Genomic DNA, 26,142 nt, shown 5'->3' with positions numbered 1-26,142 from the left:
TTAGAAACACAGGAAGTCATTTCGATCTGGCAAAACACTGATTGAAGTGCAAGGGAACAAATTGGAATTCTTGGTTCTCACTCTGTTTTGTTTTTTGTTATCAAATTGTTTTTCTTTTTATTCTTCCTTTCTTTTTTTCCATTTCCTCCTCAGAGACCTATTTCGGCCTATTTGGTCTCGTGGCGAACAGAAAAACAATGCGACTAGTCAGTTTTGTTTTAAACCAACCCCCACCCCCACCCCCTCGCTAAATACGAAACGACAGCTCTGACTGGAAGACGCGACGGCTGTGTTGATTTTAATTCTGTAGACAGTCATTGTTTATATTATGGTGAATGGCTAGCGTTAGGAGACATGTCTGAGAATCGTTTCAAAGTATCAAAGGCCGATGTGGATGGATCTAAAGAGCCGAAAGAAACTTACAGACGAGTGAATCTGTCAACGGATATTGAAGTGAATATTATCGAGCCATGTATGTGAGCTATTTTTACGTGAAATGCGAGACCACGTGTGAACGAAAATATCTATCATCCCTTGTCACACTTCAGTTGTTCAGTATTTTTTAATTTTTTTTTCAATCCTTTTATGGTATTCCTGGTGTTCCCGCTGTCACGGTATTGTAAAATGGCTTTTGGTTTTCTTGCGTTGGGTAATAAGTGTATAAACGGTTTTCTTTATCTTTGTCGTCAGCGCCCGAGAGAAAAGCAAACGAGAGCTACAAAAGCGTTCTTGTTCCTGGAAAGGCGGGAAATTTAGCTTTATATGAGGTAAATAATTATATTCTCGATGAAAAGTTCATCAAAAACTGTGAAGTCTATCTTGTTTTGACGAGTGTTTGACCCGTACCACGAGTAAGCTGTTCATTTTAATCTTCTCGATCTGTCCATTGTGCAGGATGAAATCCATAAAAGACCGAGGATTTCGACGCTGCTTGAGAGTTTATCGAGATACGAAGCTGTGGCCTCTCCCCAAGAGGATGATGAAGAGGGGGAAGCGAAGGCGGCAAAAACGTCCCAGGTAAAGCAAGACAAGCTTTTTAGTTTGATTAAAGTGCGGTCAAAATCGAGTGATCAATAAATTTTACATGCTAATAAGTTAGCTTACGTATAGTGTACATTTCAGCTTAAATGCAAATTATCTTAGCATTTAAGCTGAAATAAGGCTTTATAAGCTTAAGTCTTATACGTGATTTGTTGAGCTTGGACGGTCAAAAGTTCACGTTGTTCAAAATTTCAGTGACTAAATAAAACTTCAAAATAAAAAGAGTTCTCACAATACACTTAGCGCACAAAAGATTTCTTTGACCGTTATTGACTAACCTCATATTCATTCCACTAGTTTTATTTGTTATTTTACATTAAGCTTAAATAAGCTGTTTTAGGGTAAAGTTGTCTCTATCATAATTCACAAGTTATTTTCTTGATAAAGGGAAGTCCTATTTTATGAAAACATCATCCTGCTTTTCAATCCTGGAGAAAGACCATTAGCAACAATTAGACTTCAGAATTAAGCCATGCCAGGGAATTTGCCCTTCCGCTGAGTGAAAACGGAATGTGGCCCTTATATTTTCATTGAAAGGCATAGACAGTGGAACTCTCAGGGGTGGGTACAGGACTCTCCTGTATAAGGTATATAGGTATAGCTTTGGCCCTGTGCAGGACCAAAGGGTATGGTTTTACAACCATTTTCAATTGGTATAACAAAGGGTATAGATTTTAACCATTTTGGTCTGGAAATCTGGAAACAGATATGGATTTTACAGAAATGGGTATGAATTTTAGAGGCCAGGGCCCAGTTGCTCGAAGCATGGTTAGTGCTAACCCAGGTTAAACACCATGACAACCTATAGGTTTTGATACCTCTTAACCAATGGTTAGCGCTAATCATACTTTGAGCAACTCAGCTAGCCCACTCTTACCAGGTGTAAGCAATTGATGTACCCCCTCCCCCCATCCGCTGGGGGATGGAACCCTGCTTACGACCTTTCTATCACAACCATCTTGTATTATATTACCCTATTTTTTGCATTTTTCAAGCGAGTAGAGCTAGGCGGGCGAGGTGAGCAAGGAGTGCAAGTTATGTGTGATGGGAGGGGCACGAGGACAAAAAAAAGCCTCTTTTGCAGGCTTAAATACATAGACTTTTAAATACTTATTAAACATACTTGTTGCGTTATATCCCAGTTTCTGTGAACTTACAAAATGCAGCTATAGTAGTAATCAAATAAAAGGAAAAACCGCTCTAATACTAAGTTTAAAGGCAGTCAATGATTCAGCGGCCCTAGCAGTTGTCATTTAAGCTGTTCCGCACACAAAAAAAGTATTGAAATGGTCACTAATCTTTTTAGCTAGAAAAGTGATTGTTGTCAGCAAGATTTCCACACAGTCCAGAATAATTACAATTTATTATTATAGGTACATTTTACAACTCAAATTCTATTCAGATCGTTAGGCTGTGCAGAAATGTTTCTTTTTATACGACCACCCCATTATTAATGATGACCATGTTTTTATGGTGTGACGGTAGTTCCCACTATATAAAAGATTCTACTGTACATGTATGTGTTTGATGCCATAATTCATATACCCACGTTGTGCAAACGATTTTGGAAAATATCCATAGTTTCATCTCCCATGGAAGGTCAATGAAATTTGTAAGGGGAGAGGGGTAATATATAAGCTAGATTTTCCAGAGGGGTCAGTGGTCCAAATTATAGTAACAAGAGCTCTCACTAAATACAGTGTACCTCTGAGTAATAACTATTTTTTATCCCCCTTATGATTAAGTACATGTAAGTGAATTCACACGTCAGGCCCCCTAGTGGCTCATTAAGAGCGTGAAACTTACAGTGTAGCCGTGGGGAGCTATCTAGAGGGGAGCATTATTGAAAGAAAAAAAAAAAGGGGTGAGAGAATAACTGTGAACTTTTAACATTGTCATAAAATCACTTTTCTATGGGAAGACAGTTTCTCCAAATCCTTCTCTGAGTCCCAAAACTCAGTGTTCGTTGCATACAATCATGTCACCCTTCCATGTCAGAAACAAGATACAAGTGGGATGATGAATGTAAAATGGTAATACATTGTAAATAATAATTTTATTTTATTTTCCAGGCCACCAAGATGGGTACCCTTATGGGTGTATATCTCCCCACAATCCAGAACATCTTTGGTGTGATCTTATTTATACGTTTATCATGGATAGTGGGGGTAGCAGGAACCCTGCAAGCCTTCTTGATCGTCTTTATCTGTTGTTGTTGTGTAAGTGCCTAAATTTAAACCATTGAAACCCATTACAGGAGTGGGTCCAGATCCGTTTCCACCATTTTACGGAAAACGGTCAGATTTTTGACAATAAATATAATTTATTTTTCTAGAACAAAAGAAAATTCCTCTAGAGGTTTAATTATGGAAAATACCTGTAAGAGTGAAAACCCAGGAAATGGCACTTTCAGGAGTTAAAATTAAAAAATTTCCTGGGGGAGAAATTACCGAAACCTCTTGGAACCTTGTGCTTTCAGTTCTCGCATTATCGGAAAAGGGTCACATTTTTTCTTGGATCCACACCTGCATTCGTAACAGACTGTTTTGATTATTGAGGCTGACAAGTACCTGTAAACTGTGACTTTGCAGAATATTACAATAATAAAAAATGTATTTAATTATAGTTATTTTCTTCTACTATATGTTTCTATTGTGCATATTAGACCATGTTGACTGCAATTTCAATGAGTGCCATAGCTACCAATGGAGTTGTTCCAGGTAAGTTACATGACTGTATTTTTGCTCTAATCTTGTATATACACTATTTGTAACATTTCCATGATTATTTTCATAAGTTAAACTACATGTATGTCTTAACACAATAGCCTCAGATTTGTTCATGCATCTTCCAGGGGAAACCATTGGATTTTTTATTTTCGTTTGATCTAGATTTATGGTACATGTATTGAATCTTTGACAAAGAAAAAAAATATTTTTTTTTATAAATTTAAATGTGGGTTACACTGTTTGTTCAGATAGCCTGTCAGTGTCCATGTTTTCAGCCTCAGTTTCAGTTAGACTACATTGTAGAATGTAGCTTCACTGAACTGTATGTTTCCCACTTTTCCTTAACTATAAGATCAGACTTCAATACAACTTATCAGGAGAGTTTTGCATTTAAATTTAGTAAATGATACATCTACATGGATTTTTGAAAACAGGCCCACTTACATGTAAGTCATGCTTTCTTCTCTCCTTTTCATCATTCTGACCCTTTGCAGGGCCATGAAACCTGTGATTTAGTGTCGTAATGTACGCGTTTCACTAAAGGCGCTTAATTTTTGATCAGCCACCTTTTGAAAAATTCCGCTTGACATATCGCATACAGTGTAATATTTTTTATTGATGGACCACAGGAGAACATTTCTGAGTACAGCTGTACATATGTTGTAGGTTAAAATGAATCCAGGTTAAAATGATTTCAACCTAGGTTGATTTGTATTTTCCTTTGTTACGGTTAGGTAATTTACATCTGAAACAAAGGAAAATACAAATCAGCCTAGGTTGAAATCATTTTAACCTGCATGGGATTCATTTTAACCTACAACACATACATTTATGTAGGTGTGGTTTATTAATGGCAGTTGTGAAATTATTAGAAAAAGTGTGCAAATTAATCTTCACTTATTAATTACCTTTAACTTTGTATTTTAAGGTGGAGGTGCTTATTTCATGATTTCCCGAGCTCTTGGTCCTGAGTTTGGAGGAGCTGTTGGGTTGCTCTTTTATCTTGGAACTACCTTTGCTTCTTCTATGTATATCCTTGGTGCCATTGAAATTCTCCTGGTAAGGTTGGTTTGTTGACATTTACAATGTATATGAAATCTTTTCAGCCCTGTGCTTGCCAAGATTCTGGCAACTTAAATCAGGATCAAGGAAGAGGGCCAGCCCACCTACCCATATAAAGTAATGCAACAAGATTTTAACAGCAAAGATAGCCGTGCCCCAGTATCTCGAGTCAGTAAAGTTAGCCAGCCCACTTGTGGGGTAGGCCCCTGCACTTCATGACAAAAAAAAAGCCCTAAAAAGCCTATTATTTTTATCCAACTTCTCTTTTTGGTTAGGTGGGAAAGTACATTTTCATGCCTCCGTAATTATAGGTCACACGAGTGGGATTCAATCCAATTGATCACAGTTGAAACATGTAATGTTCACTGGCTGCCAGTGTAAGAACTGTCTTTGAATTTATCTACTCTTTGCCATACCTTTTTGTTTTACTTCAATTTGTGTAGACAGAATGTACATACATGTAGGATTTTTAACTTTAGAAATCTGTAAACCTCCTTAATGTTATTGAATTGATGTATTTTAGCCATGGATTTTTTTTAGTTTAAGAGTAATTCTCCAGGAAAGTGAAGCAAAGTTGGAAATGAAAATTTTTAACCCCCCTTCATTTCTTGTGTGGAGGTAGGTTACCTGGAGGGATGAACAAAAACAGGCATATATGGATCGGCAGGCGTGACGTTGCCATGGTAACCACACTTAATCACTTCGGCCTGAGGTCTATGTTTTGACAAAAAAATTCACTCTCAAATTGTAGAGATAAATGAGTCGGGTTCTCAAGTGCATGCGGACCAATTCAAATGAAATTCATACAGATGGTAGAGGCACTCTCCCAGTTTATAAAATTTGCCGTTAAGGTATTTTGGGTTTTATAATCAAGAAGACAATGTTCGTATTACTATGTTGCCTGTCAGCCATTTTGATAAGCAGGAAAAACAAACACAACCATATTCGTAATTTCTCCGAAAGTACTATTTCCCAAAAAACCAAAGTAGCAGCAGAGCTTACATAGATATTGAAGTTTATAAAAATCATAAAATCTACTTGAGGAATATTATATTCTGGCCATGGGTGTTGAAGACATCCGAGGCAAGTTGCAAAAAATTGCAAAATTGGAAATGTTGAGGGCTCCAGTATTTGGCTCAAACGGGCTTTAGATAGAGAATACTGTATCAGCTTCAGAGGTTTTTTTATTCATCTTGTCTGTTATCTACATTTGATTGACTAGGTTTTGGCCAACGAATTTGATGAAATATAAATTGAAACAAAGCCTACCTTGCAACTTTTGGGAATTTCTTCAAGATGTTTTTGTTGTATAGGATGGGTCTCTCCTCAGTTCGCTCGCTCCATTTTCTTGACCAAATCTTGCACAGACTCTAGCGGAAAGGACAAATCTAACTGGCTAGCCTTGCCAAACATCTACTTTTAGACCAAAGATGATGATGCATTAACCCGAATGAAGAACACTCGAACAGGTCAAACAGTCGTGTATCGAGTACCGAAATAATCCATCAATACAATCCATCTAGGAAGTTAAATAGATGAATCAAGATCACAGCTAAGCAAATGCAAGTCTGCGATGATTCTGAATAAAGTCTTTGGCTAAATCGAGCTGTACATTCCGTGGTGTATGGTTGAGAAGCGAAGAAATCATTGTTTACGACCTGTTTACGACCAAACGTATGTAGACCGGAAATGCGAGGAGGAAAACTGCTGACCGGATGTCAGGCTTTAGAATGCGATATACGCACTTTTTGTTTGTTTGTTTTTGTAGGTTCAGATAAAGCGACATTGTCGAAATGGTATTGTCTCTTCTTTAGATATTTTTGGTGCAATATATCATTGATAGAGGGATAAAAGGACGACTTTTGATCCGCTTTTATGACTGTTTGACAGTTGTGAATAAAGACCACAAAATAAAAGCGCTTTACTGATCGTTTTACGCAACGACATAAGCCGCCCATGTTTCCTGGGTTTGTTTTTATTTTATTTTTTTATTTATTGCTTATTGGATGTTGAGGATGGCCTGCATGTAAGATACGTCGCTGATCTGGGGAATTAGTGTACACATTAGCAGTTATGAAGTTGGAATTTTTGACCCACCTCTCCTCCAGAAATAAATAAGTCTTCTCCAGGCCGATAAATTTTCACATTCAGTACCTAATACCAGCCCAAATTTTGGCATTTTTTCTGTTTGTCTATTTATTTGTTTGTTGTTGTTTTTTTTGGTGGGGGAAGGGGTGACCAGAAGTAAATTTGGCCGTCGATCAAAAACACTGTAAGGGAAATTTGCATATCGTCGTGCGAAGGAAAATATCCTGGTCGGGACAATGGAAAGTTATTCTTTTTCAAATCCCAAAAGGGACGTTTGTGAGTGCAGTGGAAACATTATAAAACTCAGTGAATGTCAAAGGGATATTTCCAAGCCTACGGACTTGGTATAAAAAGTGATGAAATCAGCGACGAAATCTTACTCTTTGTCGTGCAGGTTAATAAATGTAACATTTCACATGCGAATTTTTCATTCTCTTGTCACGACTAGTTAATCATAACTGAATTTGTAATTGCATTTTCACAGTCTAAAAAGCAATCGTTTTGGGGGGTGCAGCTATTATGATCATGCGTTCAATATTCACCCAAGCTTCAGTTCAGCTTCATTTCCTTTGTTTTTGTTTTCATTCGGTTTTTCTGTTTTCGTTTTTTTTTTTTTTGTTTCTTTTTTTGTTTCAGCTTTCCTCACCATTGCCATTGTAAAACAACCCCATTACAAGAGGATATCATTACACTTACAATTACACCCGGTGTTACATTCCGTTACATTGTGTAACATCCGGTCAGCAGTCGTGCTTCTTGGACTTCCGGCCTACGCGTTCAGTTTATTCACCATTCTTGGCTTGTCGACTATCGCAATATCTGACTCGATTTTAGCCAAAGACGTTACTTTGGATTGTTCAAAGGCATGCATTTGCTTTGTACATTGATCTCGACACATTTACTTTACTTCCTGGTTGGATAATATTGATAAATTTAGGTGCTGGACGGCAGAAATCGCAAGTATTACGACCATGTTTTGGACCTTGTCAACTATTCTTTGTCAAGTGTATGCTGGCTACTTGTATCATCATCTCTGGTCTGAAACACGGCAAACTGGATATTCGATGGGAGTAACTGTTACATTAGAGTCTGCGCTAGATTTGGTAAAAAAAAAAAAAACAGAGCGTGCGAAGGAGAGACACTGGAGAGAACCATGCGACGAAAGCATCCTGAAGAAATTCCCAAAACCTTAAAGATAGGTTTTGTATCAATTTATATTTCATCAAATTTGTTGGCCAAAACCTTATTTACTAAATGTAGGTAGCAGACAAGATGATAAAAGAAGATACTTTTGAAGCTGATTTTCTCTCTCTAAAGCCTGTTTGAGCCAAATATTAGAGTCCTCAAAATTACCAATTTTGCAATTTTTTGCAATTTGTCCCAGGTGTCTTCAGCACCCATGGTCAGAATATAGTTTTCCCCAAATTGATTTTATGATATTTAGAAACATCAATATCTGTGTAATCTCTGCTGCTAATTTGGTTTATGTGGAAGGAGCACTTTCAGATAAATTACAATTATGGTTGTGCTTGTTTTTCCTGCTTGTCTAAATGGCTGACAGGGAACATAGTAAGACGAGCATTTTCTTCTTGTTTATAAAACCCAAATTATTTTAACGGCGAATTTTATAAACTGGGAGAGTGGTTCTACCATATGTATGAATTTCATTTGAACTGGTTCACATGCACCCGAGAACTAGACTCGTTTACTTTTACTTTTTTAGCCTGCGAGCAAGCTCTCTTGGGGGTGGGGGGCGGGAGGGGGAAAGAGGAGAGAGCTTGCAACGATGTCTCAGGAATTTGAATGCCGCCCCCAATACTCCCCGCGGCTCCCTGCTGTCCTAGCTGTCAGAATTTGGCCAATCAGCGCAAACCGGAAACAATAGCAAACGTAAACAAACATGTGAAAGGTACAATGTTATCAGATACACCTCGAAAGACGGGAATCCTTGCTGACAAAAACTATAGTTTCTCTGATGGAGTATGCCTACCGAGTGCCACAAAAATCAGAAAATTTAGTGAAGGATTTTACTTAATTGTGAGCACACTAAAAGCCGATTGACCAAAAGGTCGAGGTCATAAATGTCGTCCCAAGGGTCAAGCGAATCTTGCTGACTGCACTGCAATGTCAACGCCACAAAACTACTGGACATAAAAAAAATGTCGAAAACTTGACACGGTCCGGCCAGGGAAAAAAGAAGCAGTGCAAGGAAATCGGAAGAATCTCAATTTTGCAGCCGGGTCTCCGAGAACGAGGACGCTATTCTCAATATCAACAATGTGGTTTCAGAACACTCAACTCGTGTGAAATTTGTGATGTTGTTAACGAGTAGAAATGCAGACGTGAGAGTGCCAGATCAAAAGGAAATTATTGCGCTTCTAAAGAACGTTGCCCTAAAAAACTGGTTGTTCGTTGTTAACGCCGTACCGAAACACTCGGAATTGAGTCAATATATTCAGAAAGCTTTAATTTGTGGCGTAAGCTGAAAGATGTTCATATTTTTATCGGCTGAACCAAACACCAAACAAAAGTTTAAATTTGGCCGACCTTGACTCTCCATCTGAAATATCGGCAATCGAAGCGGCAGGCATCCCCATTCTTCTTGTTTCTTCGATCAAGTAGTCGATAATGAAACTTTGCAATGGGCAAAAAACTAACATTGTTTGATGCAAAAGGTTGAAATATCAAACTTGTCCTAAATCTCGTAGGCAAAACTGCAAGAACATCGCTACTTTGAAGTAAAGCATTGGCAGCTTGACTTTGTTCGGGTTTTTATTCCAGAGAAAACCTATGTTATTTAGAGAAATTCTCGCAGCCCTCACAAATAGAAACTTGTGTTGTCAACACGACCCACGCGAAGAGCAATGACGTAAGCACCAAATTCAATATCCACCAATCAGCATTTTGCGTTGAAAAATTCAACGCAGAAATGAAAATTCCTGAGACATCGTTGCAAGCTCTCTCCTCTTTCCCCCTCCCGCCCCCCACCCCCAAGAGAGCTTGCTCGCAGGCTATTACTTTTTGAGAATGGAACTTTTGCTCAAAACATGGTCCCAAGGCCGGCGTCATCTGGTGCGGTTACCATGGCAACGATACATCTGCCGATCCAAATATGGTTGTTTTTATTTATCCCCTAAGGTAAGCTACCTCCACACAAGAATTGAAGGGGGGTTAAAATTTTTCATTTCCAACTTTGCTTCACTTTCCTGGAGAATTGCTCTTAATAGTCTAGCGTTTTTATATATGAGCCCCTGGCTTGAGAAAATTAAAAGGGCGACCATTCCCTGTGCTTTCAACACAAAATAAGCGTATTTTCTTGCTGTGTTGCCCCAGTACTACTACAACTACAAAAACTTTAATAATTTAGTATTCAAGTGATAATTTTTTTTTTTTTTTTCAGACTTACATTGCCCCATCAATGTCGATATTTGGGGATGTGAGATCAGGGGGTGGTGCCACCTCACCAGTGATGCTAAATAACATGCGGGTGTATGGCTCCATACTGCTGCTCTTACTTATTGCAGTGGTGTTTATTGGTGTCAAGTACGTCAACAAATGTGCGTCTCTTTTTCTGGCCTGTGTTCTGTTTTCCATTTTGGCCATTTATCTTGGATTCTTCTCAGCTCATGCACGGCACATGCCCAGGTTATGTGACTTAAAAAGTTATGTTTACATTGTACTTAGTTGTAATTACAAACCATGCACACGCCAAGGCTACAAAATGTAGGTATAATGCTCAGATTCACTTAAAAGTCAGAACCTACTTGGGCAGGAGGAATATAGCACAGTGCAGTGTTGTGGGTACTGACCTACAATGTTACCATTGTGGCTGAGGTTCAATTCCTGGACTAAGCATTCTATGTGGGTTGAATAATTTGTTTTTGGTTCTCATCCTTCCTCTTGGAGGTTTTTCTCCAGTTATTCCAGCTCCTCCCCCACTCCCGCCATCCCTCAAGAACAAACATTTCAACAGGTCTGCTAGTAATTAGACTATTTAATTTAATTATTTAAGTGCTACCCTTGCGAACTAGGTAAGTTTATTGAATATCATTTCTTTCATTGTAACTTTGCAGTGAATGTCCCATTAAAATTAATAAGATAAGATAATGAGATCTAAACGTTACTATAATCTATTTACTTTAGTACTTGATTATATTATTTTATATTATATTTACTTGATTTATAATTATTTTTAAAGGTTCTCAGCTCAGCTGTGTTGGCCTTTGCCACACACTTTCAAGGCAAAAAATTTGGGTTAAAAAAATACTAACCGGAAGCTAAAATTCTGTCTTCACAGGATATGTCTTTTAGGTTCCAAGCTGTTAGCCAGTAACAGCTATCATGAATGCTCAAGGAATGATTCATCACTCATCAAGGCGTATGGAAATGATGAGATGTACTGGAAGAATAATCCACTATCCTACGTAGATGGAGTGCCTGGAATTACTAGTGGCGTCTTTGTTGGTAAGAAACATGGATTCTGTAAATTGTGCAGTTCCAGAAAATATCCATACTGCCCCCACAGTCGAAGGTTTTTTGTTTTGCACCCCCTCCTCCCAGGAAATTCCAATTTAGCTTGATTCTTTGCTTCTAAAATTTTGGCTTCTTAGACCCCCTCCCCCTATGAATTTCCAATGACCTTCAATGGGCTGGGTATGGATTTTTGTCTGGAACTGCACAATCCATACGTCGAATTTGTTGAGTTACACTTGATAAATCTTAGTCAAGCCATGGGGGTGTTATGTGAAAACTCATTGTTTTATATCTGTAATTTCTTGTAGATAACTGGAATAGTAAATATCTTAAAAAAGACGAGGTTGCCCCAGATGTAGAGGCTGGTTCGCATGAAGGGGAAGTAAGGTCCGACATCACCACATCATTCTTCATTCTGCTGGCGATTTTCTTCCCCTCTGTCACTGGTAGGGTCAATAACTCTAAAGGCTGCCCACTATTACAACTGTAAATCTCAAATAAGATCCCCCCCTCCCCCTCCTTTTTAGAGGAAGAAAATGATCACACCCTACCCGTCTCTTTAAAATATGCCCTCACCTCTTCCCCCCCCCCCCCCCCATCCATTTTCTTTGCAACCAAATTAATTTATCTTGAATGTGATTTACACTGTATCACGAAATCACCCTTTATGTGCACCAACTAATTAAAATACAGTTTATTCACTTGCTGGAAGTTTGGAACACCAGTCACCCTTAAGGCTGGTAATTTGTTTTTGATTTTTGGAAACGTGACAAATGGCCTTCACTTGAAATGTTAGACATCTCGTTTTCACGCCATTGCATTTGTAACGTCAAGCCACAGTCCTCAACAAGAGCTTCTCCTGTCCATGGTAATGAGCAAAACCACGCCAAAAAAGGAAACACATGGCTCACGAACGTCTGTGCTTAAGCTCTCCATTATGTGTCAACTGATGGCATCCGCTGTTGATTTTTGGATCTCTCCACCATTTTTTGTCTGACTGTATCAGTCAAGAATGGCCATCAGTTTTCCTCTCTCCACCATTTTTTGTCTGAATGTATCAGTCAAGAATGGCCATCAGTTTTCTTTACAATGTGTCAATGGTACAAATTTCCAACACAATACAACTGATCAAGAGTTACACAATAACAACCATCATGGCAGTTCTGCCACGCTTTATAAAATGCTACATAGCTGAGGGCAAGTCAACTCAAAAGCCTGCTTCCTTTGCCAAGCAGGCTTTATTTTTCATTTTTGTTCAGGTTAATTTAAATTACAGGCGGGCGGCGTTACTATAGCTGTTAACACCCAAATTGTAGTAATGAGACTAAATTGTGTTTTCCTGTTGCCTTTTTGCTCCACAATAATTATTTACACCTAAACAATGAATGCCCCAACCATCACTTATAAACACCCGTCTTGATAAAACATCCTCAGATAAGGTACTGTACATGTATCAAGTCAATCCGATAACTGATTGGTACATGTATTTGATACATGTATCTTCAAGTAAATGTGGTACTTTCTTATTAATTTTGCGTGTGTGTGATTTGTGTCAAAGGAATCATGGCAGGATCCAACAGGTCAGGTGACTTGAAGGACGCCCAGCAGTCGATTCCAAAGGGCACAATAGCGGCTATTACAACTACATCTGTCGTCTGTATCCTTCAAAGCTCTGTAAGGGTGATCCCTCCTTTTGTTGTTGCGCGTCTGTTTGGTGCATCTGGGGATGGTCCGAGAAACTCGGATTTCTCAAGGACAGTGCCTACTTAGTAATTCAAAGGTACTTTTGTGCAGGTTATGACTGTCCAGGAAAAGAAGATCTTAGCAAGGGCTGTTGAAAATTGGGGTAGCCTCACATGTTTCAGATTTACTTAAGCTTCAATTTAAAATGCATTCTAAGTAATTAATTGTTAAAGCTTTTTAGAATTATTGTTGCTTAATAGTTATCTCAGGTTGAAACATACATGTGTAGGGATGTTGTTGCTTTTGTATTCCTTGACGGTTTCTTTTAGATCTCACATCCGTGTTGCTGTTTGGAGCTACAGTGCATGGGGACTTGCTGAGAGACAAGTAAGAGATATTGTTTATTTAGGTACAGAGTAGATATCTGACCTGTCAGTTAACTATGAGCATTGTTAACAATAAAATCATTTAGTAGACCAGTTATGCTTCAGTGTGGTTGCATCTTGCATCCCAGTTTAGTGAATTTTATGTACATGTACCAAAGACATTACATATTAATTTTTGTCTGACTCACAGAGTTGGTGCGTGCTTGTGATATTTTTCAGATTTGGTCGTAGTATTGGCAGTGTGATGGTCGTGGCGGAGATTGCTTGGCCTCCTACTAAATGGGTGATTCTTATAGGTTCACTTCTATCAACTGTTGGAGCAGGGATGCAGAGTCTAACTGGGTTAGTCCAGTTTTCAAAGTACATGTACTTCACTTCCTTGAGAACTTAATTTACAATGGAAACCATTTATCTGGCCACCAACAGGCCACAAATATCTGACCATAGTAATAATGACAGATAGATGGTGGCTTACATGTATTTTAAGCTACATGTATTAAGTGTCTGCAGGGATTTCCACCCAGTTCTCCAAATCCTAACTCTATTTCAGAGCAAAATACAACTTCTTCCAAAGATATTTTCGGAGCTGGGGCCCTGATAATGAATCTACCTCAGAAGCGGCTATTTTGTACTTGTAATCAATCTTTCTCAACAGAAATTCAATTCTTTTTTTTTTTTAAGTGGGGGAATCTTCCAGCACTTGAAAGGTGACTCATATTTTCCTACTCTAGAGCTCTTTTCACACAATTTTAAAAATATTTTTGTCTGTTGACTCTGTTGAGATTTTTGTCTCTCTACTCTAGAGCTCTTTTCACACAATTTAAAAAATATTTTTGTCTGTTGACATACACTGTACTGTTTCTGGTATCATTTTGGTGATGTAAGTCTCTGTTTATTGCAGTGCACCACGTTTGCTACAGGCCATAGCTAGAGACAATCTGATTCCATTTCTTAGTATCTTCGGATATGGTTCAAAGTCTGGGGAGCCCACACGTGCCTTGATGCTTACAGCTTGTATCGCTGAGATTGGAATCTTGATTGCTAACTTGGATTCAGTTGCACCTATTATAACTATGTGAGTTTGGGCAACACTTGCTGTTATATACTTTAAGTTGGTATAGCATTGATCAGTGTCCACTGAATAAAAGGGTCTCTACCAAGATCATCTCTTGGTAGAGAGCATTAAGGAAGCTCTTTATTGAACGAAGATGCTGCCATTAACATCTGCAAATATTACTTAAACCTTTACTGACAGGTTTACATGTAGGTTACCTGTTGCAGGTCCAGTCTCAAACTTGGATGTTTAACCCATTGAGCAGCGATATCAACATGCATATTATTATCTCCTTACTGTTCTTTCATCTATATATTTCTTAGGGTGCTAGCTGAGAGAATTTGTTTAAAAATCAAGACATCATTTCAACCTAGTTTGGGAATCACTTCCCTTATTTTCATGACTCGCAATGTTTGATCAAGAAGTGATTTTGTAAGAAGAAATTAGATCTTGGTCACTGTCGGGCCTTAATGGCTTAACTGTGTTAATATTGACTACGATATTTCACTGTTGAGTGCTAGTATGATGAGGCCAATGTCCAAGGATACTATAGCACCCGTGCAGTATCGTTTCTCAGGCACATGCTCTTGTCTGTACATGAATCTACTGATTCCACATGAATCCACTGATTTCATCCATGCCTTCATAGAATTTAGATTTACTGCACCTATTAAAATGACGAGATGGACAAAGAACCTTCACTGTACAGTAGGGAGTTTTAGCAATGTGACGGTGTGAAAACAGGAACGTCAAAAAAGCAATTATACATTTGGTAACAAAAACAACAACTCTGCATACGCATTACACTTTTTTGTACATTTCTTTGCCTTCACTGCACAACTAGGACATGAAATTTCCTGATGGCACATTTTATGGAAGACATAACCACAGGATGAAGATTTTTTCTCTCTCTTTCTAAACTTGGATGCAGTCTCTAAGAATCCATCTCTACATTACATTCAGTGAAATATCATAGTCATGACAAGTTGGAATTATTGCAACAACATTAAATGTGAATTCATTTTAATAGTGACGTTCTCGCTGTCCTAATGTTTTCTTCATGATACCCTTAGCTCAATAGAAAGGTCTGTCACAGTGTTTAACATTGTGCATGTTATGTCTCGTTATGATAATATTATGCAAGCTTGTTTCTTCAGTAGAATGGCTCATGTGTTTATATTAAATAATGTCATCAACAGGTTTTTTCTGATGTGCTATGGTTTTGTCAACTTGGCCTGTGTATTACAGTCACTTCTGAGAACACCAAACTGGAGACCACGATTCAAGTACTACCACTGGTATGTCGGTTATCCTGTGAGCGATGTGAGCTAGCATCCAATCCTCCTTGTTCCTTGTCACCAGAAATAGGAGACAGACCCCAAATTGTAAAACATCTAAAATTTCAATGTTATTTTGATGTTGTGATCAAATGTTAGTATGTCACACTTTTCACTTATAACCTTGTTTTTAATAGGAGGGAAGAGGCATTTTCATGTGACTGTTCATTAGTTGTCTCATCCACATTAGATCAGAAAAATCACAAAGTTTTGCTGTTCAGTTTACTGCTAAAGAGCACCATAATGTGGAGCAAACAGTGCTCAATTGACCCATTTTTATCATATCGCTTAAACTGATTGATGTCAAGGAGAAACATTGATTGATTTAAGTTTTGTGCTCAGGCAATGGATCAAAGACAACCAAAAAGTGCATAATTGCATCTGTTAGTTTATTGTTAAAACAGTCAAATTGACACTGTTCAGTTCATCTAGATCTGCTCTTTTTTTTTTTTTTTTTTGTGGATAATTATTTCGAGGTCAAAGAAAAATCACTCTGTGGGAGTCTTGTTCAATGTCCAATGGATTAGCCTTCCATTTGAGGGGTCCAAGTTCCAAGTTGGAGGGAGGGGGAGGGGGGGGTGCTGAAAACAATAATAGACAGATTTATGCATTTGGTTAAAGTCAATAATAATTATTTATTTAACTTTGTACCATTTCATCATTTCATATTTTACTAGGTTCACATCATTTCTAGGCATGTGCCTTTGTTTGGCCTTGATGTTTATCTCAAGCTGGTATTATGCATTAGTCGCTATGATCTTAGCTGCTGCCATTTACAAGTATATTGAATTTCAAGGGTGAGAAAATTTGTTACTTCAGTCTTACTCCCTACATAGATGCAGTTCCTCTTTGAACACAGTAAAAAATCACCAAAACTATTAATTGAAAAGCCCAGAGGAGAAAGGGTTCAAGTGATGACTTCACCTTTGGAATTCCTTTAATTTGTTTCTATTTACAGAGCAAAGATTGAGTGGGGAGATGGATTCCGGGGTTTGGCACTGAGTGCAGCTAGATACAGCCTCCTGAGGCTGGAAGAGGGTCCACCACACACCAAGAACTGGAGGTAATGCATCAGTCATTTTCAGCAATGCCGTCCCCCCACCCCCAGGCAACCACAGAGCATTTGCTTACGTTCTCAATCCCGGGAAGGGGGCGTTCGCAATTTTATCATGGCCCCGGGGTGGTGCATTTGCGTACCCAGGGGCGACTCCCAGGCATTCGATACACATGGTTTCCAAACCATGGGTGCAAGACGTGAACTACGTTGCAGATTGGCTAGTCCATCAAGGACTATAGAAACTTGTGGATGTTTTAAAAGTAAATGTTTTCTAAAGGGGGGTGGGGGGATGGGCACTGCTGGGATTGACTGATGCATAAGTCATGCACTCTGCTCAGTTTAACTTAATTGCTGTTTGCTGTGTTGGGAAGGCTCAGAGGGGATGGTCAGGCTGCCTTTTAGTTTGAGGCAGCCAGCTATTTTTGTGGAAACTATAGTGACACATTGACTGGCTATTTGAAAGGGACGTGAATTTTTCAGTTTACTATTGGCTAGTTTCCTTCTGGACCTGGCTTCTGCAAAGATTAACGATAGCATACATTCCAGTTGACAGACAGAACTTGCAGATAATGTAGTGCTGTTACTTTTTTTGTTGTTAAGCTATACCACTCAGTTGTAGATGCATTCTGGTCAGTGCTATTGAATCTTATTGTGTAACTGCCCATCCAAACAGTGAAACATTTTGCCCTCCGACCTGGCTTCAGCTGTAACTCTTGATTCTAGATCATTTGGACTTTTAACCCTTCCGCAGAGGGTGTGCCCTTTCTTCATACAACTGTAGATGTAGATGAAGACAATGTTATGTGATTTGGTGTCGCTTACAACGGTGGAAAAGAGTTGAATGGTTAAACAGAATCAAGCTACTCAATAAAGAGCAGTTTGAGACGACAGTGGATATTAAACAAACTGATGTGATTTGTGTTTCTTTAGACCTCAGATTCTTGTACTCTGTTCCCTGAAAAAGAATCTTGAACCAGAGTCCAAACGCCTATTGAGCTTGGTCAGTCAACTGAAGCATGGTGAGTAAAAGCGAGGTTTCCACTCTTTAGGGTTCTCTTCATTTATATTGCATAACAGGGATGAGCAATCTGCACATTATTGGACGAGAAAACAAAAGGACAAACAAGAGAACAATGCTCCTACAGGTTATCAGGGTGTAGTGCAAATAGAGCTTAGTATAGGTGGAGGCCTACTGTTATAACAAGGTAAATGTAAATTTCTCTTCACTGATCTCCCTTTTACCCCAATCACAACAGTGTAATGCCTGTAATGGTCCCCCAAATGTTACATAATGCAGTCCCTAATCCCTTATACGATAACTACTAATCTTGATGTCTTGGCATGTGATTCTTGGTCCCACCCTTTTAAAGTGCTACTATGATCAAAGTTTTACCTCTTGAATTTTAGGGTTTATCACATAGAATTCTAAGAAAGATTAAAAACGCCGTTTACCGTTTCTAAATATCTGTATTGGTTCCGGAGATATTCACGTTTGAAAAATGTGTAAAATATGTAAATAAGGGGACTGATGACGTCATATTCTCAACTCAATATAACATCAAGTATATAAATAGAGTAATTCAGAAGCTGTTTGTTGCGATACTTTTGAAAGCTTTTGCAATAGCGGGCGGAAAGGCAAAAATCCTGCGACAAGTTGTATGCAAATTAGTTTCAACCAAACCATACTGCGCATGTGTCCCAGTTTCCCGAATCTCATATGCTAGATAGGTAACTTTTATTGTAAAAAAAAACCGTCTTAGATTTACTGTATTTCATGCTACGATAGTCAAGGTGCCCGATGATTACAAAAAAATTGATGTTCTCCACATACAAAAGGGGACAGTTTTTCAATAGGCCCCGGTTCAAGTTGTTCAAAGAGCGGATAAGTTTATCCAGTAGATAAGTCGCTATCCAGCGCATGAAATGTATCTGGATGGATCCGCTCTTTGAGCAACTGAGGTCGGGTTGACAACATCGTTCCCATGGCTAGATACTATAGTAAGTTACGATAAATGTATATTGTTTTTGATTAGTAAACCATAAGGTTAGCTTGAGAGGTTCTTTCCTTCAATGAAGTTGTTATGGTATTGGTTCGGTGTTTTTCACCAGAATGGAAGTGAGTGAACTGGATTTGTCTTGTTCCAATTCACCCACCCACCTCATCGTAAACTGCATCTTAAATGCTAAACTTCTTTTGTTTCGCAGGGCGTGGTCTTACGATAGTGGGGTCCATTGTGGAAGGAGATTTCAATGAACGAGCAGACGATGTGGCCTTGGCCAAAGAGGTGAGAGCGAATGTATTTGGGAGTACGGACAGAAATACTTTATGCTGCAATACAGTGATTTTCCTTAAAATTGTTACTCGCCAACACAACCAAACCAAGCGAGCTGGGAAAGAGTAATGTAGTTTTGCGAACAGAAACAAACTTCCCATATTAGATCGTTCTTTCATGATTGTGGAAACGAACCAGGGTCAAAACCAGTGGTAGATGGAACAAATACCGGAACACTGACATAATATACAAGAGCCATATACTTCAAACGCAAATTACTCTATTTCATTTTCTATGTGGATGCTCCCTTTTCTAAGAAGGAGCAAGTCTTTCTAGGGTACAGATGTTTCTTTTTTGTGAAAGAGATGTCATGTTACATTTTAAGCCTGGTGAATAAATTAAAGATGTATTTTCAGTCAGTTACAAAGGCATACTCGGAAAAGAAAACTCTGAGTTCTCCCTACAGGAGTCGAACCTATGACCTTGGAACCTAGTTTGATGGCCTTAGCTCCCACGAATCTCCTGTAGCTCAGTGGTAGAGCATCCGAACTAGTAATCAGAAGGTCTTAGGTATGACTCCTGATAGTAGCACTCGGAATTCCTTTTTCCGAGTATGCCTGTGTCACTTACTGAAAAAATGCATCAACTCTATTTCTTTTTAACTATTCAAATTTATTCTGGCGGGCATTGCATGGAGGTGGTGCGCAGGAGAGAATTTAAAGGGGTTTTATTTAAGATGGTGGTATATTTTCATCAGTAAAACATATTCCGCAGGTGTTGGCTGACTGCATGAAAGAGGAAAAAGTGAAAGGCTTTATGAAAGTTATCGTGGCCTCCGCAGCTGCTGAGGGAATATCCTTTCTGTGAGTACAAGTTTCCTTGAATAGTAAAAGCCGGTAGATTTTGAACGAATCAAGATGGATCAGTATTTTACAACATGCATTTCGTTTCAATTTTTTAATACTAATGTAGGAATTTATAAACAACGAGTGATCAATGCTCATTACACTATGATCATATGCCTCTGGATATCTTTTTCCCCCTTCAGTATTCGTCTCTTTACGTATTTTCATATTAAGTAATGACGACTAAGACCTCTTTTATCCCTTGCCTTTGTAACTGAGGTGAACTGTAGAAAACAAGAGTAGCTCTCAGGTCCTTACAACTAACTCAGGTCATGAGAATTAAGGATATTATCACCCAAGGAGAATTTTCCTTTAATATGTTTTAATAACTTCTTCCCAGTTCTTTTATAAGGAAAGTGTCAGAACAAGATAGGAGCATTTGTTCTTTCATGTGAGGGGTTAAAGGGTTAAACGCAAAATGTGTCATTTACGTTACAGAACGCAGAGTTCGGGTCTAGGGGGCCTGGAACCCAACACGCTTTTGATCACGTGGCCTGAGAATTGGCGGCAGAGACAGCAGTGGAAGAGTTTTGTTCGTAAGTAAAACAGACACACTTTGCTTACTTTCTGTTTGGCCATCAAAACCTGAGCCTTTGTAACGGCTCTTTTCTCTTGTTGTACCCCTTGGTGCCAGGTTTTCCTTGGGCCGTTGTCTTATCCGTTCAAAATATGTTATTGCCTGTATATATCGTCATACCTTTTCTTGTTTTGTTTTGTTTTTGTTTTTGTTTTTGTTTTTGTCTTTGCTTTTGTTTTGTTATGGCTTCGATCGGTGGAGACAATCAAATAACAAGAAAACTGCTCTAAGTGGCAATTTTTTATAACGTTTTAAAATCTATCGTATACCTGCGGACGGCAAAAACGAACACTTTTTCATGTCGTTTGGCCCGCTGAAAACGATAAAGCAGAAACACCGAAAGAAGTCACCATGAAGTATTTTTGACCAATTGTGTGTGGACGAGTACAAATGAAAACACGTACGTTTGTATGAAAAGGTGTTTCAGATTTCGTTTCATTATTTTGTTTCCTTCACAGACACCATCCGCTGCATGTCCAAAGGCCAGGAGGCGCTGCTCGTGGCTCGTAAGATAGACTCGTTTCCTAGCAACACGGAACGCTTAGAAGGCAATGTAGACGTGTGGTGGATTGTTCATGATGGCGGCCTCATGATCCTACTGCTATTCCTCCTGAAACAGCATAAAGTTTGGAAGAAATGCAATCTAAGAATATTTACTGTAGCACGTATCCTTGCTTTGCCTGTAGCTCAAGTATTAACACTGCTAAATTCCCTGTGATGCGTTTACAACGTACAAGCGCCGGCAAGAATGCTCTTATGATATAACTAAGGGCTACTCAGTGATAGTACTATTAAATGCTCTAGTTCAAATTTATCCTATAGCTCAAACTGCAAGAAGCACAGTCAGAGGCGGATCGAAGAGAGCTTCCCCCACCCCTCACTTTTTATGGACCAAACCCGAGGCGTCGAGATGTTTTATTTTCGTTTCACAAAGAGGACCAAGTCGAGCGTTCAAGAGCCCTCCCCCCTCCCTCCCCTCTCCCACTTACCTGAAGGTCTCACTCCGTCACTGCACTTATTTTACGGCTGTTTCATGAAAGGTTGTCTAAAAACGCGTACGCGACAAGACCGCAAGGTGACACGGGCAACTTATTAGTAAATTTATCAAACTTAGCTGTAGCTCATTTCAACAGAACACAAATCATCAACGAAAACTGAATATTTATGGTGTTTTGTCCCATCCTATCGCACTGACAACCTTGAAGTTAACTCAGGATGAAAAGGATTTACAGCTACCCATACTACTTTTCGTGTCTTTTCGCGTAAGCTCGAAGCTCCGTCAACGTTAATTGAACTAGTTTGTGTTAAGGAAAGTCGACACCGGTGAGAAAAAAATCGATGAATAAGAATCAAGGGAATTTAAGGGCAAACCATAACTGTTCAACTCTTCAAAACTGACATGAACTTGAATTTGGTTTGCTGTCATTCAGTTGTTGCTTATTTATTTATTTATTTATTTATTTGTTTGTTTGTTTGTTTGTCTGTTTATTTATCTCGCATAAGCCTATTTCCGCTGTACTCCGGGGTAGGAGCGCGGGCTCTTTTCCTCGAACAGCCTAGTATGGCATAATATTTGTATTTGAGTTTTTTTCTTGACTAAGAGAATTTCAGAACTGGAAGACAACAGTATCCAAATGAAGAAGGATCTGGAGTCTTTCATGTACCAACTTAGGATCAAAGCGCAAGTTGAAGTCATTGAAATGGTGAGTACAAATAACAGCCTCTGGGCCCAGGTTATGAACTGCCGGGATCCCAAGGAAAACAATCGAGGGTTTCTCCTTTGGCAGACAGCTGTTGTAGTTCCTTTGTGTTGAACGAAAAAAGCTACTGACAACAGCTAGTGTAAAGGACAAAGACGAACCGAGCGACAGACAGAAAGCAGTTTACAAAGTCAAATGCTGCGACTGCCAGGCCACTTACACTGACGAGACTGGCAGAAACTTGAACACACTAGTAACTGAACACAAACTAGCGACTGGAACGAGCCACCGAGACCACGTAAGTTACAGGGCAGTGATACTTCCTTCGAGCACGGTGTAACAGCCGTAGACACAAACGAATAGTCAAGTGTCAATAGTCAATAGCCGAGTCAGCGGTCACACGAGCAACATCGAAAGGGATCGACACAGCCTATATTTCTCGCACGTCAGATTGCTATTTTTCAAGCCACGATTCGGATATCGAGCATTTGGTATCGATATCAGCTCACCCTTACTTACTTTGTTTACCAATCAGGCCAGTAATCAGAGATTTAATAACGCAACTGACGATGTACAAGTTACATGACTCTGAATGATGGCTACCGCTCAGGTTTCCAAAGCGCCAAACAGTGTCACTAACTAGCCTGCATAACAGACGCTTATTGAGCCGAGCGGGAAGAGAGAAACATTAAGCGCGAAGCGCGTTTTCTCTCCCCCTCGTCTTACGTTCCGCGTTCTCGAGTCTCGCTTCGCGCTTAATGTCTCTCTCTTCCCGCTCGGCTCAATTAGCGGCTGTTATGCAGGCTAGTCACCAACAAAAGTCCTCTTCAGTGCTACCCGGATGATCATGCCTTTCCGACTTACAGTGTATGGTATGACTTCTAGGTTCACACCATTTCCAGCTGCGCTCAGTCTGCTAACAGCATCATTGTGCGGTTTTGTTTGTGCTTTTAGATGGACCAAGACATCTCGGAATACACTTACGAGCGCACGCTGTTGATGGAGCAACGACACCAGATGTTGCGCGAAATGCATCTGTCCAGAAAAGAAAGCAAACGAGAGATACAAGACGTAGTTGAACACTCTTACAGAAGGCGATCGATCTCCGAGAGAAGGTCGCATTCCGATCATAAATACGATAAAGAAACGGAACATGCGAGCCACCCCGATAAGGAAACGAACCTCCCCGAAGGCGGTCCGATTAAAACCGACAACTGCGCAAAGAATGCAAAAGAGTCCGACGTTGATCATAGTGAGGCAAACACTGGTTACAGCACAACACCAGAAAACGAGTTTCCGATGAACTGCATTAAAGAAGATGGACTCATTGCAGATAGACTATCGGCAAACACTGGTAAAGTAACAGACGGGAATATTGATAGCAGTGCTTGTACTAGTGATGATAAAAGCACTGCTGATGGAAAGGAAAGCTTGAGAGGAACACCGTAAGTACTTTCTCTCTTATTATTTTGTGTATTTTATTTTTATTTAGTTTATTTGCCACACAAGTGAAGATTTAAAGGACTCTTGAGGCAAACACGAAAATGATCATGAATTCCCCCACCCTCCCCCCCCTCAATTTTCTAGTTGTCCTTGCCTCTTACCGTTCCAATCCGAAGAAAACTTTGAAAACTTTATCCGCGTTCGTGAACAGAGTATTTAGTTTGAGTTTTCAATCTCTTTTGGCTTTGTGACGGTCGGTGGTGAACCTTAAACTTTAATAGGCCTAGATTTAGAGGGAAAATAGATTCGTCCGGCGGAAAAAGCTATGCTTAGTTAGATTACGTAGCCGTTTACCTTTTTAAGTTTAATAAATTTGGCACGGAGCATTTAAGGTTAAGCACCAAGCACGGAGCATTTAAGGTTAAGCACCAGTTTCCTGTTTGGTTTTTTCATTTGGTCTTAATTTCTGTCTAGGGTAGCATTTTAGTGTATTATGAGTAGAAAAACGACCATTGCTCATATTAAGTTAAGCTCTCACAAATAGGCCTAGATCGTGAGGCTAACATCTCGTTTGTCTAAATTAAGAGAATCGGGTTTGAATCAACTAAGTTTGTTCCCAGTTGAGAACGAACCTCAGGAGTCAGGATACTCAATTTGTAACAAATGATACATCAGAGAATTAGCTCTGCAGTGTATGTTGTAGTGCTAAGTGAACCTACGAATTTCCCACTGAGCGTTAGCCCTAGTAAGGAAATGGAAGACCGCAGCAGCGAGGCAGAGAAAAAAATCTTTGACCTCGGCGGGAATCGAGTCCACGACCTCCGTATTTGATCGGCCGTTGCTCTACAGACGGAGCTACGAAGCCAGACAGGAGTAAGTCGTGAGTGAGATTATAGTGGAAACTGAGGCAATTTGTGTGAAGGGTACAAATAAATGTTGTGCAATTGTGCCCTTAGCACTAGTGCATAGTGACACATTGGTCCTAAATAATGTATCAAGTTCCATCTCGCATCGTCGTTTCGAAGAAGTTAATTGGCCGCGGTTAAAAAAATAATTTCCTGATTCGGGGAGGGGACTGAATATGGGCGAGTCAGGCCGCTTGGCCGACTTCCTGGCGATCAAACCTAAACCTATTTATTGGTGAGCTCTCATTGTCTACAGGAAAGAGAAGAACTTGCGACGAATGAACACAGCAGTGAAGTTAAACCAACTCGTGAAGGACAGATCGTCAGGAACTCAACTACTCGTCATCAACCTACCAGGAGCTCCAGCAGAAGAGAATGACTGGCTTCATTGTATCCACTTTGATCCCCAGGGGTGCCGGGTGGGTAAAACGTTTTGGGGATGGGTGGATGAGTGAGAAGAGGGATACCGTTTTATCCTACCTGAAGGGCGGTGCCTACTATTGCTACTGCGCATACGTTTTGCGCATCTCGCGATGGTCCAAGAAAGTCGTGTTTCTTAACGGTGGTGCATCATAAAAAAGATATATTTTGCGCGGTTTATAACTACGCAGGAAAAGCAGATCTTGGCAAGGGTTATTGGAATCCGAAAAGAAAATTAGGGATAACCATGCGTTTTTCAGAGATAATTAAGCTTCAATTTGGGAAAAAATTCCGTACATTGTTTTGTATTTTGGCGCTTTTTAGTGTTCCTTGATTATCTCTAAAAAATGCGTGGTTATCCCCATTTTTTTTTTTTTTTGATTCCAATAGCCCTTACTAAGATTTTCTTTTCCCGCATAGTCATAAACCGATGAAAAATACTTTGATATTAGTAGGCACCGTCCTTAATACTCCGTGTACAGTAATACACAAACCAACATGGTTACCTTACATTGTGGAAACGGAGCGGCAATGAGATGGGGCCCTTGCATTAAAAGTGCTGCAATCTATTAAGCTACTAATGTTGCATGTAGATTTGCCTTAATTCTCCTTAATAACATCACAGATATGGAATTCCTCGACGAGCTGACAGAAGGACTGGACCGAGTACTCATGGTTCGCGGAGGTGGACGGGAAGTTATTACCATTTACTCGTGACGTCGTTCATCTTTTGAAGACATCTTGGCGTTAGTTCGGGGAAAACAAAAATTAAGCATAAGTTTCCTGAGAAAGAAGATGATTATCCCAGTCATTTCTCAACTTGTGAAGAGAGGACTTTTAAAGCGACTTTTTTTTCAGTTCTCGAAAAAGGACGTTCTGAAGCATTTTAATGGTGTTTTGCAGTGATTTTGTCACAAATCTGACATGTTTTGCGGATATTTAAGTCGTCTATTTATTGGTGAAATTGGATTGATTAATAAAGGGGAATTTGAACTGTGTTTTATAACAA

The 26,142-nt window shown here is 39.4% G+C and overlaps 1 protein-coding gene across 1 annotated transcript; it reads left to right on the top strand.

The window, feature by feature from the left end:
• The first annotated feature begins 265 nt into the window (after positions 1–265).
• On the top strand, positions 266–26,142 carry LOC146473484 (solute carrier family 12 member 4-like). The gene is made up of 25 exons (XM_085118123.1): positions 266–472; positions 691–767; positions 895–1,017; positions 3,114–3,260; positions 3,707–3,761; positions 4,699–4,829; positions 10,321–10,565; positions 11,218–11,384; positions 11,702–11,839; positions 12,952–13,050; positions 13,406–13,463; positions 13,682–13,804; positions 14,364–14,537; positions 15,716–15,814; positions 16,531–16,650; positions 16,812–16,916; positions 17,841–17,929; positions 19,116–19,195; positions 19,958–20,046; positions 20,527–20,624; positions 21,124–21,330; positions 22,277–22,368; positions 23,320–23,810; positions 24,970–25,103; positions 25,759–26,142. The coding sequence occupies exons 1-25, from the start codon at positions 355–357 to the stop codon at positions 25,848–25,850; spliced, it is 3,351 nt and encodes a 1,116-aa protein (XP_084974249.1). The 5' UTR covers positions 266–354; the 3' UTR covers positions 25,851–26,142.

Source organism: Pavona decussata, unplaced genomic scaffold (genome assembly GCF_977016875.1).
Source record: "Pavona decussata unplaced genomic scaffold, jaPavDecu1.1 SCAFFOLD_93, whole genome shotgun sequence".
Classification (NCBI taxonomy): domain Eukaryota; kingdom Metazoa; phylum Cnidaria; class Anthozoa; order Scleractinia; family Agariciidae; genus Pavona; species Pavona decussata.
Note: the sequence above shows the minus strand (reverse complement) of the source record. Positions and strands in the feature narration are given on the sequence as shown.

What these genes read in the sequence shown, in the direction of transcription:
- LOC146473484 (XM_085118123.1), top strand. Translation starts at nt 355, where the DNA reads ATGTCTGAGAATCGTTTCAAAGTATCAAAGGCCGATGTGGATGGATCT. An exon ending in TCTTTATCTGTTGTTGTTGT is followed by an intron (nt 3,261 to 3,706) that starts GTAAGTGCCTAA and finishes TGTGCATATTAG; the next exon opens with ACCATGTTGACTGCAATTTC. An exon ending in GCTGAGGGAATATCCTTTCT is followed by an intron (nt 20,047 to 20,526) that starts GTGAGTACAAGT and finishes TTTACGTTACAG; the next exon opens with AACGCAGAGTTCGGGTCTAG.